Source organism: Bufo bufo, chromosome 7 (assembly GCF_905171765.1).
Source record: "Bufo bufo chromosome 7, aBufBuf1.1, whole genome shotgun sequence".
Taxonomy (NCBI): domain Eukaryota; kingdom Metazoa; phylum Chordata; class Amphibia; order Anura; family Bufonidae; genus Bufo; species Bufo bufo.
This window is the reverse complement of record NC_053395.1, coordinates 229,939,534-229,957,919: the sequence shown is the minus strand read 5'-3', so window position 1 is coordinate 229,957,919 and position 18,386 is coordinate 229,939,534. Positions and strand designations below refer to the sequence as shown.

General features: G+C 51.9%; 1 protein-coding gene across 4 annotated transcripts in view; it reads right to left on the bottom strand.

The window, feature by feature from the left end:
• Positions 1-623: 623 nt before the first annotated feature.
• The window catches only part of EPB41L5 (erythrocyte membrane protein band 4.1 like 5), a 49,211-nt gene continuing 31,448 nt past the window's right edge, over positions 624-18,386 (bottom strand). For 3 of the 4 annotated variants that reach the window (XM_040439977.1, XM_040439979.1, XM_040439980.1), the window contains 11 exons: positions 17,911-18,026; positions 9,152-9,318; positions 8,841-8,932; positions 8,559-8,675; positions 8,352-8,410; positions 8,177-8,266; positions 2,704-2,800; positions 1,979-2,062; positions 1,853-1,894; positions 1,495-1,623; positions 624-1,260 (listed from right to left, as the gene is read on the bottom strand). In XM_040439977.1, coding sequence (XP_040295911.1) covers positions 1,198-1,260; positions 1,495-1,623; positions 1,853-1,894; positions 1,979-2,062; positions 2,704-2,800; positions 8,177-8,266; positions 8,352-8,410; positions 8,559-8,675; positions 8,841-8,932; positions 9,152-9,318; positions 17,911-18,026 — 1,056 coding nt within the window. In that variant the 3' untranslated portion in view covers positions 624-1,197. Of the gene's footprint in view, positions 1,261-1,492; positions 1,624-1,852; positions 1,895-1,978; positions 2,063-2,703; positions 2,801-8,176; positions 8,267-8,351; positions 8,411-8,558; positions 8,676-8,840; positions 8,933-9,151; positions 9,319-17,910; positions 18,027-18,386 lie in introns of all 4 variants that reach the window. The other variant, XM_040439978.1, reaches the window with a different exon arrangement.

Here is an 18,386-nt window from a genome sequence, read left to right as displayed (position 1 = left end):
TGGGCCACACACCCCGAGGGGCAGAATAGCGGCCTCCATCCTGAACCACGAGCCTCCTGGGCCATACACCCCGAGGGGCAGAATAGCGGCCTCCATCCTGAACTACGAGCCTCCTGGGCCATACACCCCGAGGGGCAGAATAGCGGCCTCCATCCTGAACTACGAGCCTCTTGGGCCACACACCCCGAGGGGCAGAATAGCGGCCTCCATCCTGAACTACGAGCCTCTTGGGCCATACACCCCGAGGGGCAGAATAGCGGCCTCCACCCTGAACCACGAGCCTCCTGGGCCATACACCCTGAGGGGCAGAATAGCGGCCTCCATCCTGAACCACGAGCCTCCTGGGCCATACACCCCGAGGGGCAGAATAGCGGCCTCCATCCTGAACTACGAGCCTCCTGGGCCACACACCCCGAGGGGCAGAATAGCGGCCTCCATCCTGAACCACGAGCCTCCTGGGCCACACACCCCGAGGGGCAGAATAGCGGCCTCCATCCTGAACCACGAGCCTCCTGGGCCATACACCCCGAGGGGCAGAATAGCGGCCTCCATCCTGAACTACGAGCCTCCTGGGCCATACACCCCGAGGGGCAGAATAGCGGCCTCCATCCTGAACTACGAGCCTCTTGGGCCACACACCCCGAGGGGCAGATTAGCGGCTTCTTTCCGGGGCCTGGGTTTCCAATGATTTCCAGCCTCTCGCTTTACAGCAGGACTATGGCAGTGATACTCAGGAGCAAAATGATGTAAATTGTTACATTTAGCACACAAATATAAAAAAGTTAATGGGGAAGAAGCAATTCTGTGTAATGAGCATCACATGACCGCAGCGTCCGGTGCGGTGCGGGCTCAGGTGCGAAGCTTCACGTACGATCCCCTGGGAGATTCCACATCCAAGCAGAAACTGGTTTTATGACGCGGTCGTCTCGAGGATGCAGTTATACATTATCAGCGGTAAACCATAAAACCAAGGAGAGATCCGAGCATAAGGCAGAGCGGAATGTCGCATCTTGTGGCAGGCGTTCGAAACGCCCCCGGACAGGGCAGCGGGGGAGGGGGGAGAAATATTCCAGTGTATCAATAGCTTAAGGTGACGGAACGTCTTATCGTCTGTCAGGAGATCTGGTCAGGCTCATCTGCAGCTCTCTGTACTGATAACACCGTCCCTTTAAACGGCCAGTCTGCCCAGATGGCGCCTCAGAGCTCCGTGGTCAGCAGACACCGCGGTCTGGTCCTCTCCGTGGGGGTCACAGTGCTGGAAGAAATCACAGGTGTCAAATGCAAAATTAATTCCTACAAGATTAGAAAAACAAGGCTACGTCTTGCACAAACAGCGCCACCACTTGTCCACAGGTTGTGCCTGGTATTGCGGATCAGTCCCATTCACTTCAGTAGAGCTGCACTACCGGAGGGGGGGGGGTGAGCTGGCGCGGTGCTCCTGTTATCCTGGACAGCCTTCTTTAAGAATTAAGCGCGGGACTGATGATCTCACCTGGAGGCGGCAGGAACTTGTGTTACATTTAGGCTCTCGGCGGCAGCGGGTGCAGAGTCGATCACATTATTCAGGACTTTTGGGTGCAGGGAGGTCTCCGCTCCGAGGTGACCGTTCGATACAACTCCACTCTGAGAGGAGAAAGATTGAGGAGGTTGTCAGGAAAGCATTCATCGTCATTGGCCAAGGTGGCAGACAGACGCCAAAAAGTCTTATACTCCAGTCACATCCAAAGCTGTCCCTGCTGTGTTGCATTGTGGGAGAAGTAGCATTTACGATCTAGAAAGCTGCTGTTCACACCTTCCTGTGAATCAAAAAGGGGCTGCCCTCAAAATGTACCCCTAAAAGAAGTGCACTTACCGGTATTAACCAGCGGGGGGCGACAGACACATAGGATGGGACCTGCAGGGAACAACCAACATGTCAGCTCCTCACCGAGGGCTTGAGCAATGCGACAGTCACTAGAAGGGGAGGGGGGGGGGTTACCGGCGGTGGCGCAGGGGTCTCCGTGAGGTCGATCAGGTTCTCGGTCAGCGATGCCAACAGCAGGTCCAGGTCATCAGTCACACTCTACAGGTGGAAGGGCCGTCAGATGAAAGAGGTACAGTCCAACCGCCCCACATAACCAGACCCCCACAGCAAAAACAGGGCAACACAAACCTTCAAAGGGGTATCCCAGCCAGAAGCATCTACCAGCCCCCCGCCGATCACACCGCCCCCAGCTGCTCCATTCAATGTCTATAGCAGAGATGCATACTGCTAGATGGGTGACAAATGCTTCTGGCTGGAACGCCCTTTTAAAGGGCCAGAGTCCAATTGTGTGAATAAAGCTCAATCACGGTGTAATGAAAACTTCAGCAATTTCCTAACAGACTCTGTTCCCATTCACTGATGATAAGCAGAGATCTTGAAAATGGTGAAGAACTGAAAACACATTCTTTTTTTTTTATATCCGAAGGCTGAAAACCTACGTTCTGTTCACACAGCTGAGGGTCTGCTACAATGGTTGACAATCTCATCAGCAGTGGAACCTTCCTGTCCTGATAGTTTCAGTTTGAAGTCCAGGATGTTTACATCACAGAGGATTGTCTAGACTGGATACAATTGTAACAAACCCTCTGCTGTGAGAAGTATTAGGTCTGCACCTGGGTGTGAAGATTTTCTCCATTCACTGTCAGCAATCAGAAACTCTAGTAGAGCTGCTCATTTACCTTGATTTGAGGGGCCTCCTCTGGGGGTATCAGGGTAGAAGACGACATCACCACGCTGTCGAATTTGGATTCCTTTAGTTCCTGGGATCCAACATTTCTACAGAAAAAATAAAATAAAAAATGTATTCTAAAGTGAAGGTTGGCCGATACCAGCGAACAGCGGCGTTATTCTGCTGCCTGGGTTCGCTCGGTGTAACATTCCTGTACACAAGAGACAGCTCAAGGCATGTAAGTGACATCTCAGACTTCACAGCATCTCGCGAGACCGCTCTGACCAGCAATAGTGGTCACATACGGATCCCAGAGATTGTGACACACAAGGCCAGGTTCAGAGGAACGAGTTGGGAGCGCAATTTCACGTCCTGAGCTCCTGTAACGGGAACTCACAGCACGATAATGATTTCTCATGCTGTGCGTTCCTGCCCGACATCAGCAGTAACGAATCGTACCGACATAGTGCAGTCAGTACTAATCATTAGAGCAGAGTTAGGGCAGGGACACACAGCACGAGAAGTTATTATGATGCTGTCAGTTCCCGTTACAGGAAATCAGGACGGGAAACCACAAGTCAAACTGGACTAAAGAGGAGAGGGAAGGTGCAGGAGGCGTATGAAGGAAGGCTAAGGGCCGAGGAGAGGGAAGGTGCAGGAGGCATATGAAGGAAGGCAAAGGGCAGAGGAGAAGGAAGGTGCAGGAGGAGTATGAAGTGGAGGTAAGGGCAGAGGAGAAGGAAGGTGCAGGAGGCGTATGAAGTGGAGGTAAGGGCAGAGGAGAGGGAAGGTGCAGGAGGCGTATGAAGGAAGGCTAAGGGCAGAGGAGAGGGAAGGTGCAGGAGGCGTATGAAGGAAGGCTAAGGGCAGGGGAGAGGGAAGGTGCAGGAGGCGTATGAAGTGGAGGTAAGGGCAGAGGAGAGGGAAGGTGCAGGAGGCATATGAAGGAAGGCTAAGGGCAGGGGAGAGGGAAGGTGCAGGAGCCGTATGAAGGAAGGCTAAGGGCAGAGGAGAGGGAAGGTGCAGGAGGAGTATGAAGGAAGGCTAAGGGCAGAGGAGAGGGAAGGTGCAGGAGGCATATGAAGGAAGGCAAAGGGCAGAGGAGAAGGAAGGTGCAGGAGGAGTATGAAGTGGAGGTAAGGGCAGAGGAGAAGGAAGGTGCAGGAGGCGTATGAAGTGGAGGTAAGGGCAGAGGAGAGGGAAGGTGCAGGAGGCGTATGAAGGAAGGCTAAGGGCAGAGGAGAGGGAAGGTGCAGGAGGCGTATGAAGGAAGGCTAAGGGCAGGGGAGAGGGAAGGTGCAGGAGGCGTATGAAGTGGAGGTAAGGGCAGAGGAGAGGGAAGGTGCAGGAGGCATATGAAGGAAGGCTAAGGGCAGGGGAGAGGGAAGGTGCAGGAGGCGTATGAAGGAAGGCTAAGGGCAGAGGAGAGGGAAGGTGCAGGAGGAGTATGAAGGAAGGCTAAGGGCAGGGGAGAGGGAAGGTGCAGGAGGAGTATGAAGGAAGGCTAAGGGCAGAGGAGAGGGAAGGTGCAGGAGGCGTATGAAGGAAGGCTAAGGGCAGAGGAGAGGGAAGGTGCAGGAGGCGTATGAAGGAAGGCTAAGGGCAGAGGAGAGGGAAGGTGCAGGAGGCATATGAAGAAAGGCTAAGGGCAGGGGAGAGGGAAGGTGCAGGAGGAGTATGAAGGAAGGCTAAGGGCAGAGGAGAGGGAAGGTGCAGGAGGCGTATGAAGGAAGGCTAAGGGCAGGGGAGAGGGAAGGTGCAGGAGGAGTATGAAGTGGAGGTAAGGGCAGAGGAGAAGGAAGGTGCAGGAGGCGTATGAAGTGGAGGTAAGGGCAGAGGAGAGGGAAGGTGCAGGAGGCGTATGAAGGAAGGCTAAGGGCAGAGGAGAGGGAAGGTGCAGGAGGCGTATGAAGGAAGGCTAAGGGCAGGGGAGAGGGAAGGTGCAGGAGGCGTATGAAGTGGAGGTAAGGGCAGAGGAGAGGGAAGGTGCAGGAGGCATATGAAGGAAGGCTAAGGGCAGGGGAGAGGGAAGGTGCAGGAGGCGTATGAAGGAAGGCTAAGGGCAGAGGAGAGGGAAGGTGCAGGAGGAGTATGAAGGAAGGCTAAGGGCAGGGGAGAGGGAAGGTGCAGGAGGAGTATGAAGGAAGGCTAAGGGCAGAGGAGAGGGAAGGTGCAGGAGGCGTATGAAGGAAGGCTAAGGGCAGAGGAGAGGGAAGGTGCAGGAGGCGTATGAAGGAAGGCTAAGGGCAGAGGAGAGGGAAGGTGCAGGAGGCATATGAAGAAAGGCTAAGGGCAGGGGAGAGGGAAGGTGCAGGAGGAGTATGAAGGAAGGCTAAGGGCAGAGGAGAAGGAAGGTGCAGGAGGCGTATGAAGGAAGGCTAAGGGCAGGGGAGAGGGAAGGTGCAGGAGGAGTATGAAGGAAGGCTAAGGGCAGAGGAGAGGGAAGGTGCAGGAGGCGTATGAAGGAAGGCTAAGGGCAGAGGAGAAGGAAGGTGCAGGAGGCGTATGAAGGAAGGCTAAGGGCAGAGGAGAGGGAAGGTGCAGGAGGCGTATGAAGGAAGGCTAAGGGCAGAGGAGAGGGAAGGTGCAGGAGGCGTATGAAGGAAGGCTAAGGGCAGGGGAGAGGGAAGGTGCAGGAGGCATATGAAGGAAGGCAAAGGGCAGAGGAGAAGGAAGGTGCAGGAGGCGTATGAAGGAAGGCTATGGCAGAGGAGAGGGAAGGTGCAGGAGGCGTATGAAGGAAGGCTAAGGGCAGGGGAGAGGGAAGGTGCAGGAGGCGTATGGAGGAAGGCTAAGGGCAGAGGAGAGGGAAGGTGCAGGAGGCGTATGAAGGAAGGCTAAGGGCAGAGGAGAGGGAAGGTGCAGGAGGCGTATGAAGGAAGGCTAAGGGCAGGGGAGAGGGAAGGTGCAGGAGGCGTATGAAGTGGAGGTAAGGGCAGAGGAGAGGGAAGGTGCAGGAGGCATATGAAGGAAGGCTAAGGGCAGGGGAGAGGGAAGGTGCAGGAGGCGTATGAAGGAAGGCTAAGGGCAGAGGAGAGGGAAGGTGCAGGAGGAGTATGAAGGAAGGCTAAGGGCAGGGGAGAGGGAAGGTGCAGGAGGAGTATGAAGGAAGGCTAAGGGCAGAGGAGAGGGAAGGTGCAGGAGGCGTATGAAGGAAGGCTAAGGGCAGAGGAGAGGGAAGGTGCAGGAGGCGTATGAAGGAAGGCTAAGGGCAGAGGAGAGGGAAGGTGCAGGAGGCATATGAAGAAAGGCTAAGGGCAGGGGAGAGGGAAGGTGCAGGAGGAGTATGAAGGAAGGCTAAGGGCAGAGGAGAAGGAAGGTGCAGGAGGCGTATGAAGGAAGGCTAAGGGCAGGGGAGAGGGAAGGTGCAGGAGGCGTATGAAGTGGAGGTAAGGGCAGAGGAGAGGGAAGGTGCAGGAGGCATATGAAGGAAGGCTAAGGGCAGGGGAGAGGGAAGGTGCAGGAGGCGTATGAAGGAAGGCTAAGGGCAGAGGAGAGGGAAGGTGCAGGAGGAGTATGAAGGAAGGCTAAGGGCAGGGGAGAGGGAAGGTGCAGGAGGAGTATGAAGGAAGGCTAAGGGCAGAGGAGAGGGAAGGTGCAGGAGGCGTATGAAGGAAGGCTAAGGGCAGAGGAGAGGGAAGGTGCAGGAGGCGTATGAAGGAAGGCTAAGGGCAGAGGAGAGGGAAGGTGCAGGAGGCATATGAAGAAAGGCTAAGGGCAGGGGAGAGGGAAGGTGCAGGAGGAGTATGAAGGAAGGCTAAGGGCAGAGGAGAGGGAAGGTGCAGGAGGCGTATGAAGGAAGGCTAAGGGCAGGGGAGAGGGAAGGTGCAGGAGGAGTATGAAGTGGAGGTAAGGGCAGAGGAGAAGGAAGGTGCAGGAGGCGTATGAAGTGGAGGTAAGGGCAGAGGAGAGGGAAGGTGCAGGAGGCGTATGAAGGAAGGCTAAGGGCAGAGGAGAGGGAAGGTGCAGGAGGCGTATGAAGGAAGGCTAAGGGCAGGGGAGAGGGAAGGTGCAGGAGGCGTATGAAGTGGAGGTAAGGGCAGAGGAGAGGGAAGGTGCAGGAGGCATATGAAGGAAGGCTAAGGGCAGGGGAGAGGGAAGGTGCAGGAGGCGTATGAAGGAAGGCTAAGGGCAGAGGAGAGGGAAGGTGCAGGAGGAGTATGAAGGAAGGCTAAGGGCAGGGGAGAGGGAAGGTGCAGGAGGAGTATGAAGGAAGGCTAAGGGCAGAGGAGAGGGAAGGTGCAGGAGGCGTATGAAGGAAGGCTAAGGGCAGAGGAGAGGGAAGGTGCAGGAGGCGTATGAAGGAAGGCTAAGGGCAGAGGAGAGGGAAGGTGCAGGAGGCATATGAAGAAAGGCTAAGGGCAGGGGAGAGGGAAGGTGCAGGAGGAGTATGAAGGAAGGCTAAGGGCAGAGGAGAAGGAAGGTGCAGGAGGCGTATGAAGGAAGGCTAAGGGCAGGGGAGAGGGAAGGTGCAGGAGGAGTATGAAGGAAGGCTAAGGGCAGAGGAGAGGGAAGGTGCAGGAGGCGTATGAAGGAAGGCTAAGGGCAGAGGAGAAGGAAGGTGCAGGAGGCGTATGAAGGAAGGCTAAGGGCAGAGGAGAGGGAAGGTGCAGGAGGCGTATGAAGGAAGGCTAAGGGCAGAGGAGAGGGAAGGTGCAGGAGGCGTATGAAGGAAGGCTAAGGGCAGGGGAGAGGGAAGGTGCAGGAGGCATATGAAGGAAGGCAAAGGGCAGAGGAGAAGGAAGGTGCAGGAGGCGTATGAAGGAAGGCTATGGCAGAGGAGAGGGAAGGTGCAGGAGGCGTATGAAGGAAGGCTAAGGGCAGGGGAGAGGGAAGGTGCAGGAGGCGTATGAAGGAAGGCTAAGGGCAGAGGAGAGGGAAGGTGCAGGAGGCATATGAAGGAAGGCTAAGGGCAGAGGAGAGGGAAGGTGCAGGAGGAGTATGAAGGAAGGCTAAGGGCAGGGGAGAGGGAAGGTGCAGGAGGCGTATGGAGGAAGGCTAAGGGCAGAGGAGAGGGAAGGTGCAGGAGGCGTATGAAGGAAGGCTAAGGGCAGAGGAGAGGGAAGGTGCAGGAGGCGTATGAAGGAAGGCTAAGGGCAGAGGAGAAGGAAGGTGCAGGAGGCGTATGAAGTGGAGGTAAGGGCAGGGGAGAGGGAAGGTGCAGGAGGCGTATGAAGGAGGGCTAAGGGCAGAGGAGAGGGAAGGTGCAGGAGGAGTATGAAGTGGAGGTAAGGGCAGGGGAGAGGGAAGGTGCAGGAGGCGTATGAAGGAGGGCTAAGGGCAGAGGAGAGGGAAGGTGCAGGAGGAGTATGAAGTGGAGGTAAGGGCAGAGGAGAAGGAAGGTGCAGGAGGCGTATGAAGGAAGGCTAAGGGCAGAGGAGAGGGAAGGTGCAGGAGACGTATGAAGTGGAGGTAAGGGCAGGGCAGGATGCGGGAGCCGAGAGAAGCGGGGAAGGGTAGGGAATATGCAGGACATTACTCACGCTATGAAGAAGGTCTGTGCTGGGATTTGTGGTTCTCTGTCTGGACTTTCCGGCACCAGCGAGCGGTTATTGATCTTGACACTGACGCTCCTGTGACAAACATCAGCCATGATCTTAGGGGGAGGGGAGGATGATCTACAAATGAGGGTGGGGGAGGGGTCAGGGGGGCACTTACCTGGAAAGCATCTCCTCAGAGCTCACAGTCCTGTGACCGATCCCCAAATCTTCTATAATCTGTGAAGATGGAAAGCCCCAGGGTCAGACAATGAGAGCATAACACTGCTACCCCAACAGTATGGAGTGATCTACCACAGATAGCACCAGGGGCTCAGTAACGCTGCATAAATACAGGCGCCCCCCAACCCCAGCCGTAAGACCTCACCTTGTGGCCGGCCTCCACCTGCGCCTTCAGGATGTTGCTCTTTATATCTGGGGGCGGCCATACTGGAGCCTCCACCATGTTATTCAAACACTTCTCCAGCAGCTTCACAGGGTCCTCCTGAGACAGACAATGATGGGGGTTATACCAGAGAAAAGGGAAGGGCACAGGAGGGGTTAAAAGGGGCAAAGGACCTGGAAAGGGCAGGGTGAAGGTGCAATGGATCGAGCCTGGGGTAAAATCACCTAAATTCTATACTCCTTGGCCTCATGGAGCCGCCCCTACCTGCTTGTTCACATTGATATTTAGTCGCAGTGGAGGAATGGCCACCATATTGGCGTCCACGTTATTCAGCTTCACGGTTGCATCTTCAAAGGCTGAAAAAAAACACACACATGAGACAGTGAGCGCCCCCTATGTCAGTGTCAGTTGGAGGGGGGTGATCCGAAAACTGATGACCCATCCCCCGCTCCGATACTGCTAAACAACTAGAAGGCCTTGGACTCTAGGAAAGCTGGGTGACAACCACGGGAGCCTCACTGGCTGCATTCACTGTCACCCAGCTTTCCCAGGAACAGATACACCGCTTCTCTTACCTGGGGGGGCGTTTGGCTGTGCGACGGGCATTTCCTCTGCGCAGGGGTTGGAGAAGGCCAGGATTCCGGGCTCCAGACTGGTTCCAGGGCCCGTGGGGACCGGCAGCGTCAGGAGCTCGTCCAGCTTCTTTTCCAGCGATTCCTGACTCTCAGTTACACTAACAAAGCTGTGGAGGCAGCAGGTAAACCCTGAGAAGCAACCCCCGGAGCAGCGCTCAGTGATGTCCTGTACTGCGCCGCCATCAGACCGTGAGTGGTGGAGGGGGTGCTGTGTACCAAGAACGGTATAGATTGTGCAGACACACATTCAAACTGTCCTCCCACTATTCCACTGGGAAATTTACCTGTGCTCATCCTTTACCTCCTGCTTCATGAATAGAATACCAGAATACAGTGAATACTGACACAATCAGATCCAGGATGCCACTCAGGGCCGATGGCTCAGTTACCCCAGACACAGGGGGAGATTATGAGCAGACTAGGGGGCGGACATGTACCTGTCTCCTCCGAGGGAAGCGTTAATAACATCAGGACCAGGCAGGATTTTTTTTGCATTTATTGCTCTTACACAGAAGTCTTGGTGTTTTTGCTGGAGCAGAAAAAAAAATAAAAAAAAAGACTAAAATGTCTTGATTGTGCTGTGTCCCCCTGATAACACTTCCTGTCCTCTGCAGCTCAGGGTTAGGGCAATTTCTCACGAGTGTTCAGTGCGGGAAATCGGCTCCGTGTGTCGGTAGCATTCCCCAGAATGAACGCTGCTCCTGTGACATGAACTCGCAGCATTACAATGGTTTATAATGCTGTGTGCTCCTGCCCGACCTCGGCTGTAATGAACTGTACTCAAATAATGCAGTCAGTACAAATGATTACAGCCGAGGTCGGGCAGGAGCACACAGCATTATAAACCATTGCAATGCTGCGAGTTCATGTCACAGGAGCAGCGTTCAGTCTGGGGAATGCTACCGACACACGGAGCCGATTTCCCGCACTGAACACGTGTAAAACGGTCCTTAGATTTCACTATCTGAGCTTAAAAAATAAATAAGAGATTCTGATTGGCTGCCAGAAGCCCCGGATAACACTAAGTGCTCAGAGCACACAGACAGGAAGGGTTATCATGAGGACACAGGTGAAAATAAGAAAAATATATACATAATTGCCATTTTCTTCACCATTTATCTTGTCATTTTTAGGTTTCACATTTTTTTTTATCCATTCATCTATATAATATAACTTTATAGAGGTCAGAGCCCCAAATCCCCGACATAGAAGGAGCGACATGATGAACTCTGTGCTGCCTGCAGTCACCACTAGGGGGAGCTCACTGTAGTCTGTGATATGGAGTTCAATGTATTAACAGTCTGCAGTAAACTTCCGAGCTCCCCCACTGGTGACTGTGTAATCTGTATGTAGTGAGCTCCCTCTAGTGGTGGCTGTATAATCTGCATGTAGTGAGCTCCCTCTAGTGGTGGCTGTATAATCTGCATGTAGTGAGCTCCCTCTAGTGGTGACTGTGTAATCTGTATGTAGTGAGCTCCCTCTAGTGGTGGCTGTATAATCTGTATATAGTGAGCTCCCTCTAGTGGTGGCTGTATAATCTGTATGTAGTGAGCTCCTCCTAGTGGTGGCTGTATAATCTGTATGTAGTGAGCTCCTCCTAGTGGTGGCTGTATAATCTGTATGTAGTGAGCTCCATCTAGTGGTGGCTGTATAATCTGTATGTAGTGAGCTCCATCTAGTGGTGGCTGTATAATCTGTATATAGTGAGCTCCCTCTAGTGGTGACTGTATAATCTGTATGTAGTGAGCTCCCTCTAGTGGTGGCTGTATAATCTGTATGTAGTGAGCTCCCTCTAGTGGTGGCTGTATAATCTGTATGTAGTGAGCTCCCTCTAGTGGTGACTGTATAATCTGCATGTAGTGAGCTCCCCCTAGTGGTAGCTGTATAATCTGCATGTAGTGAGCTCACCCTAGTGGTAGCTGTATAATCTGCATGTAGTGAGCTCACCCTAGTGGTAGCTGTATAATCTGCATGTAGTGAGCTCCCCCTAGTGGTAGCTGTATAATCTGCATGTAGTGAGCTCCCTCTAGTGGTGGCTGTATAATCTGCATGTAGTGAGCTCCCTCTAGTGGTGGATGTATAATCTGTATGTAGTGAGCTCCATCTAGTGGTGGCTGTATAATCTGTATGTAGTGAGCTCCATCTAGTGGTGGATGTATAATCTGCATGTAGTGAGCTCCCCTTAGTGGTGGCTGTATAACCTGTATGTAGTGCAGCCACCACTAGATGGAGCTCATCTGTATGTAGTGAGCTCCCTCTAGTGGTGGCTGGATAATCTGCATATATGTAGTGAGCTCCCTCTAGTGGTGGCTGGATAATCTGCATTATGTTGCGAGATCCCTCTAGTGATGGCTGTATAATCTGTATGTAGTGAGCTCCCTCTAGTGGTGGCTGTATAATCTGCATGTAGTGAGCTCCCTCTAGTGGTGGCTGTATAATCTGTGTATAGTGAGCTCCCTCTAGTGGTAGCTGTATAATCTGCATGTAGTGAGCTCCCTCTAGTGGTGGCTGTATAATCTGCATGTAGTGAGCTCCCCCTAGTGGTGGATGTATAATCTGTATGTAGTGAGCTCCATCTAGTGGTGGCTGTATAATCTGTATGTAGTGAGCTCCATCTAGTTGTGGCTGTATAATCTGTATGTAGTGAGCTCCCTCTAGTGGTGGCTGTATAATCTGCATATATGTAGTGAGCTCCCTCTAGTGGTGGCTGGATAATCTGCATTATGTTGCGAGATCCCTCTAGTGATGGCTGTATAATCTGTATGTAGTGAGCTCCCTCTAGTGGTAGCTGTATAATCTGCATGTAGTGAGCTTCCCCTAGTGGTAGCTGTATAATCTGCATGTAGTGAGCTCCCCCTAGTGGTGGCTGTATAATCTGCATGTAGTGAGCTCCCTCTAGTGGTGGATGTATAATCTGTATGTAGTGAGCTCCATCTAGTGGTGGCTGTATAATCTGTATGTAGTGAGCTCCATCTAGTGGTGGATGTATAATCTGCATGTAGTGAGCTCCCCCTAGTGGTGGCTGTATAACCTGTATGTAGTGAGCTCCATCTAGTGGTGGCTGCATCTGTATGTAGTGAGCTCCCTCTAGTGGTGGCTGGATAATCTGCATATATGTAGTGAGCTCCCTCTAGTGGTGGCTGGATAATCTGCATTATGTTGCGAGATCCCTCTAGTGATGGCTGTATAATCTGTATGTAGTGAGCTCCCTCTAGTGGTGGCTGTATAATCTGCATGTAGTGAGCTCCCTCTAGTGGTGGCTGTATAATCTGCATATATGTAGTGAGCTCCCCCTAGTGGTGGCTGTATAATCTGTATGTAGTGAGCTCCCTCTAGTGGTGGCTGTATAATCTGCATATATGTAGTGAGCTCCCCCTAGTGGTGGCTGTATAATCTGTATGTAGTGAGCTCCCCCTAGTGGTGGCTGTATAATCTGTATGTAGTGAGCTCCATCTAGTGGTGGCTGTATAATCTGTATGTAGTGAGCTCCATCTAGTTGTGGCTGTATAATCTGTATGTAGTGAGCTCCCTCTAGTGGTGGCTGTATAATCTGCATATATGTAGTGAGCTCCCCCTAGTGGTGGCTGGATAATCTGCATGTATGTAGTGAGCTCCATCTAGTGGTGGCTGTATCTGTATGTAGTGAGCTCCCTCTAGTGGTGGCTTTATAATCTGTATGTAGTGAGCTCCCTCTAGTGGTGGCTGTATCTGTATGTAGTGAGCTCCCTCTAGTGGTGGCTGTAGGATTTGTATGCTGGGGGGGGGGGGGGGGAGATTTGGAGCTCTGACCCCTAAATATACAGATCTCCAGAGCACCATTTCTTAACCTTACCACTGCAAAGAAACCCTGGAAAAATGTCCCGACTCCTGGGGAACTCGATGCCATTCCTGCCTCATACATTTTTGTGATTTGAGGGGGTAAAGCTTCTATAATTATTGTCTGGCATCATTTGGCTCAGGTTTGGTGACTGCACTGCAGAGGACCTCAGAGCTGAAATCAGTTGATCTTCTGTATTGGGAAGGTGCCCGGTCTTCTGGTGCTGTGTTCTGGGAACCAGCAGCCAGAGATTATGGGGTTGTCTGGACATTTATGACACAGACAGGATATGCCGTCTGATAGGTGGGACCCGCACCCATCTCAAGAACAAGGCCCCGCTGTAAGTGCAGAGCACACGGCACCTGTGTGGCTTCCTCCATTCGTGGCGGGGCCCCGTTCTTGAGATAGGGGCGGGTCCCAATAAGACCGCCACACGCTTCCACATCACTAATGAAAAACCGCACATTTTACAAAGTTTATAGACGCCATCATTTTCCGCACCAGAATTTTCTAATGACCCCTTTGCCTTCCAGCAGAAGGGCCCCTCATTTCTCATGTGGACTCAGTATCCTTCGCCCCAAAACCTACAGGGATAAAGGCAACGTTGTAACATGTTCGCCGACATCATAAAATGTATCATATCAGTCAGGCAAGGGGTGGAGCTCTTCATGAGAGTTCAAGGTCCAGTATCAATAGGGATTGAAGTGACATCATCAGCTGAGGGGCGGAGTCTTCCAGAACGGTAAAGACAATGGATCTTCTATCCTTGATACATTAAGATATCTACAGGATCCCCGCAGTTACACATCTTATAATTCCGTCATGGCCGCCCGAGGATTCAGACCGTGGAGCTCAATCGGTTTCCCGGCATTCCTCACATTGTGCCGATACGCGGAGTGGGTGTAGCTTCTGTCCGCCAGCAGCGCAGAGGAGGAGGAGGACTGCGGCTTCCAGTGGCTTCCACCGTCCTGCGAGGCGCCGGGAGGCCTGAGGTTGTTTTATTCAAAGACTGAAGATTAATATCAATAAAAACAACCATAAAAAGTGCGAGGAGAACCGCAACCGAGAGAAAAGCGAAGAAGAGAAGGATGCGGAGAGGAGGGAGAGTCGGCGATCACTGCCGCTTCCCGAAGATCATCATTTTCTGCAGGATGGAACTGAGAGCAAATCATCGATCGGAAGATCCACCATTAAATCAGAACTATGCGGATCAGATCACAGGATTAGGGCTCGTTCACACATTTTGCGTTCCGTATATGGAACCATTCATTTCAATGGGCCCGCAAAAGATGCAGAAAACACTCTGTGTGCTGGCCGCATCCGTTGCTCCGTTCCGTGACCCCGCAAAAGGAGTCCTGTCCTATTCTTGTCAGTTTTGCGGACAAGAATAGGCATTTATATAATGGGCCTCATGTTCCGTAAATTGCGGAAGGCATACGCTTTTTGCTGATCTGAAATTTGTGGACCCTCAAAAAACGGCACTGTCGTGTGAACGAGCCCTTGCTAGGATCAGATCACAGGATTACTAGTATCAGATCAGAGACGTATGGGGGATCAGATCACAGGATTACTAGGATCAGATCAGAGACGTATGGGGGATCAGATCACAGGATTACTAGGATCAGATCAGAGACGTATGGGGGATCAGATCACAGGATTACTAGTATCAGATCAGAGACGTATGGGGGATCAGATCACAGGATTACTAGGATCAGATCAGAGACGTATGGGGGATCAGATCACAGGATTACTAGGATCAGATCAGAGACGTACGGGGGAATCAGATCACAGGATTACTAAGATCTGTAAATCATGTAGCCAAACAAGCAGCTATTTCACGGCCACCATGTGAGAATCTACCCTCATTGATCATTGTTTAGATGCCACAATTGGCAACTCATTATTTAGACTGGATCACAGATTATCAATTATAGCAATCTGGACTAATTATGAGCAGGTCATTAAATGGGATCAGATCACTGACTATTGGCTGAGATCAGATCATTGATTATATAAAGGGAAGATCGATCATGATGAGCAAGAGATCATAACCGATTACGGATGTTGATGGTTTAAAATGGTTAACAATTTATTCATCAGGGTGGATCACTGAGACCAGATCACCGACTGATCACGACTTGCACTGGATTACTAAATTTCCGTTGCTTCAATCCAATCTTAGACAATTAAAGGGGTTTTCCGTCATTTAATACTGATGACCTATCCTCTGATTTGTGGTGGTCCGACACCTGGGACCCCACCGATCAGCTCCTCCTCGGCCAGAGATGCCACGTTCATTGGTCACGTGGCCGAGGCACAGCCCAGCCTCAGAAGTGAATGGGGCTGAGCTGAATACCAAGCACAAGCAGTATACAGTGTACGGCGCGGTGCTTGGCGAGGAGGGCGCGCTGCTCACAGGAGGCAGTGCCTTCTCAAAGAGCTGATCCGTGAGGGTCCCGGGTGTCAGACCCCCACCCATCAGATACTCAAGACCAATCCAGAAGATCGGTCATCAGTATCACAATCTCAGGAAATCCTTTTAATTGATCAGATCACTGAGGATTATGGACATTTGATTCCAAACTTCTTCATCTGGACGGATCATTGATCAGAATGGATTGTCTGCATTATTGATTACCTAGACTGGATCACTGACGGCTGGATCCTCAGTAAAGATCATTAACAATGGATTGGGTGATTGATTACTTGCATCAGTGTACAAGCTATTGATTAGTCAGACTGGATCGCGGATGATTGATTGATTGGATGGATCAGAGCTTCTTCCTCGGCCGATCATTGATTACTGGCTTCTCTGCAGGATCAGCTCGTACGTTTCCAGTGATTGGCAGCGAAGGTGAAAGATTACAGGAATCAAGTCCCAAAAATCACAACGTGGAGCAGAGAGGCGAGATGAGAGGACACAGCGATACAGATACCAGAGAAGATGGCAGCTGATATCCGTATCCACAGGACCCCAAGCCTCCAGCAGCCCCCCACCACCACAAGCAGCAAGGTCTGATTGGTGAAAAAGCAGCGCAGAGACAGCGGCACCACCCGAAACACTACAGCAAATCACCCCCGTGCCCCTCCCCCGCCACCCCCAGTGATCAGGACGTGAAACTAGAAGACTGACACAATATCAAAAGGGAAGCTAACATCAGAACAATCACCCTCATCAGCGGAGAACATCAGATCCCTCGCTTCTAGACAAGAGCTGCAACGCGGCTGAATAACAATCGCCCCCAAGGCCGCGTCGGACGCCCTGCGATAGTCCAGGGGGGGGCAGTTTCAGCCGCGGCGCAGAGCTCTCCTTATTCCTGTCCGATGTAAATAAAGCCTGGAATTTCTGCAACTTTCCAATACGGTTTGTGTTTCGGTGCGTCGTTCTTCACAATGAAGGAATTTGGGAAGAAGCAGAGGGAGAGAAGCGCCGAAGTCTGATCGGAAATGGATTGAGGTCCCATTAAAGCTTCCAACTCCGGGGTCGGGACCTCGCGCGAGGGATACGGAAAAGCTGGAGACTAACGGCCCGGACATCCGACTGAAGATTAAATATTCACTTCTGTCTCCAGCAAAGTTCTGTGCATTTCACCAGGAAACGCTTCACGTCTTCTACAGAAGCAACGGACTGAAAACAGGCGCTTGTGAGGACGGAATAAGGCAGAGCAGGGGGCGTGCGAGGGCGCAGGAGATTCGGAAGGAGAGACTAGTGCCAATGGAGATGATGAAAAGATGGAGGAATGGGGGAGGAGCGAGGAAGAGGGGTGCTTCGGTTTTTTTGCAAGACAAGTTGTACTTTCTAATGGAGTAGGGATGAGCGAATCGACCTCGGACGCTTCATCTGAGTCCGTTCACATAAAACTTCTGTACGGCGCGGGAGCCGATGAGACTAAATTACCTTGGAACCAAAACGGAGTTCAGGATCAAGGGTTTTTACTGTAATTAATTCAACCCCCCCCCCCCACATTGTTGATGTTTATGGGGAACTTTATTCATATTTGTTATAAAAATAAATAAATAAACAAAGTAGCAATGTAAGAAATGGTCCCTTTCGCTGTTGTCAAGCAGAGATTTTGGGGAGAAACAGAAACTCTATTACAAAGTTGCAGAACTTTTCATTATACAAAGATGAGGCTTTATGTACACAAGACAAGAACGTGTCCGGAAATAGAGGGGGGGGGGGGGGGGGGGGGGGGTCGGTCAGGGTTAGAGAAACGTGGCTGCTTTGTGGCAAAATAGCAGTAGCCCTGTCCATGGGTTGTGTCTGGAACTGCAGCTCCACTGAAGCAAATGGGGCTAAGCTGCAATACCAAACACAACCTGTGGTCAGGTGTGGCGCCGTTTCTTGAAGAAAGCAGCCATGTTTTTTTTTTTTTCAATCCTGTACAATTCCTTTAACCCCAAGTAAATGATCTTTGGTCCGCGGTTTCTCAGGGAGCATTCACACAGCTGCGCGTTGCAGTATGCGAAACACAGGCGTCTGATCGCCCCCTCGGCAGGTTAGATACACAGATCTAGAGGGCGTATCCACCAGTCGGACACTGTCTCCAGGGTGATGACGGTGATTGTCCATTACTAGGGCTATTAAAGGGGTCGTCCCAACGATGAGAATTATCCCACTAGTGGTGCCCGCTGCCCATCCATGGAGGTCACCCCCAAATATAACCAATAGGAGATTGTGCCCATCGGGAGAGACCGTCAGATCAGGCTCTTATCACGTCCTAGTCGTGCGGCAGAGATATTTGGGACGACCCCTTTAAGGACGACAATAATGTATAATGAAAGAAACGGCTTCTGACACCCGGATAATCGATGGCAGCGGCGGCGACCCCGACCACCGCGAATCTCGGGAGCCGAAGACAATAATAGAGAAAAGACGAACCATTTCTTCTCGGGGTGGTGGCCTCCTGGACTCTGATGAAGGGCCCCAATCTCAAAACGTGGCGACTGCGCAGGGACAGAGGGCGCCGGGCGAGCAGACGGCTTCATGGGCCAAACCTGTGATACAGGCAACGAGTTATAATACTGCTGAGCTGTGTATCTAATCCTATCCTGTGTGATACTGACTGCTGAGCTGTGTATCTAATCCTATCCTGTGTGATACTGACTGCTGAGCTGTGTATCTAATCCTATCCTGTGTGATACTGTCTGCTGAGCTGTGTATCTAATCCTGTCCTGTGTGATACTGTCTGCTGAGCTGTGTATCTAATCCTATCCTGTGTGATACTGTCTGCTGAGCTGTGTATCTAATCCTATGTGATACTGTCTGCTGAGCTGTGTATCTAATCCGATCCTGTGTGATACTGTCTGCTGAGCTGTGTATCTAATCCTATCCTGTGTGATACTGTCTGCTGAGCT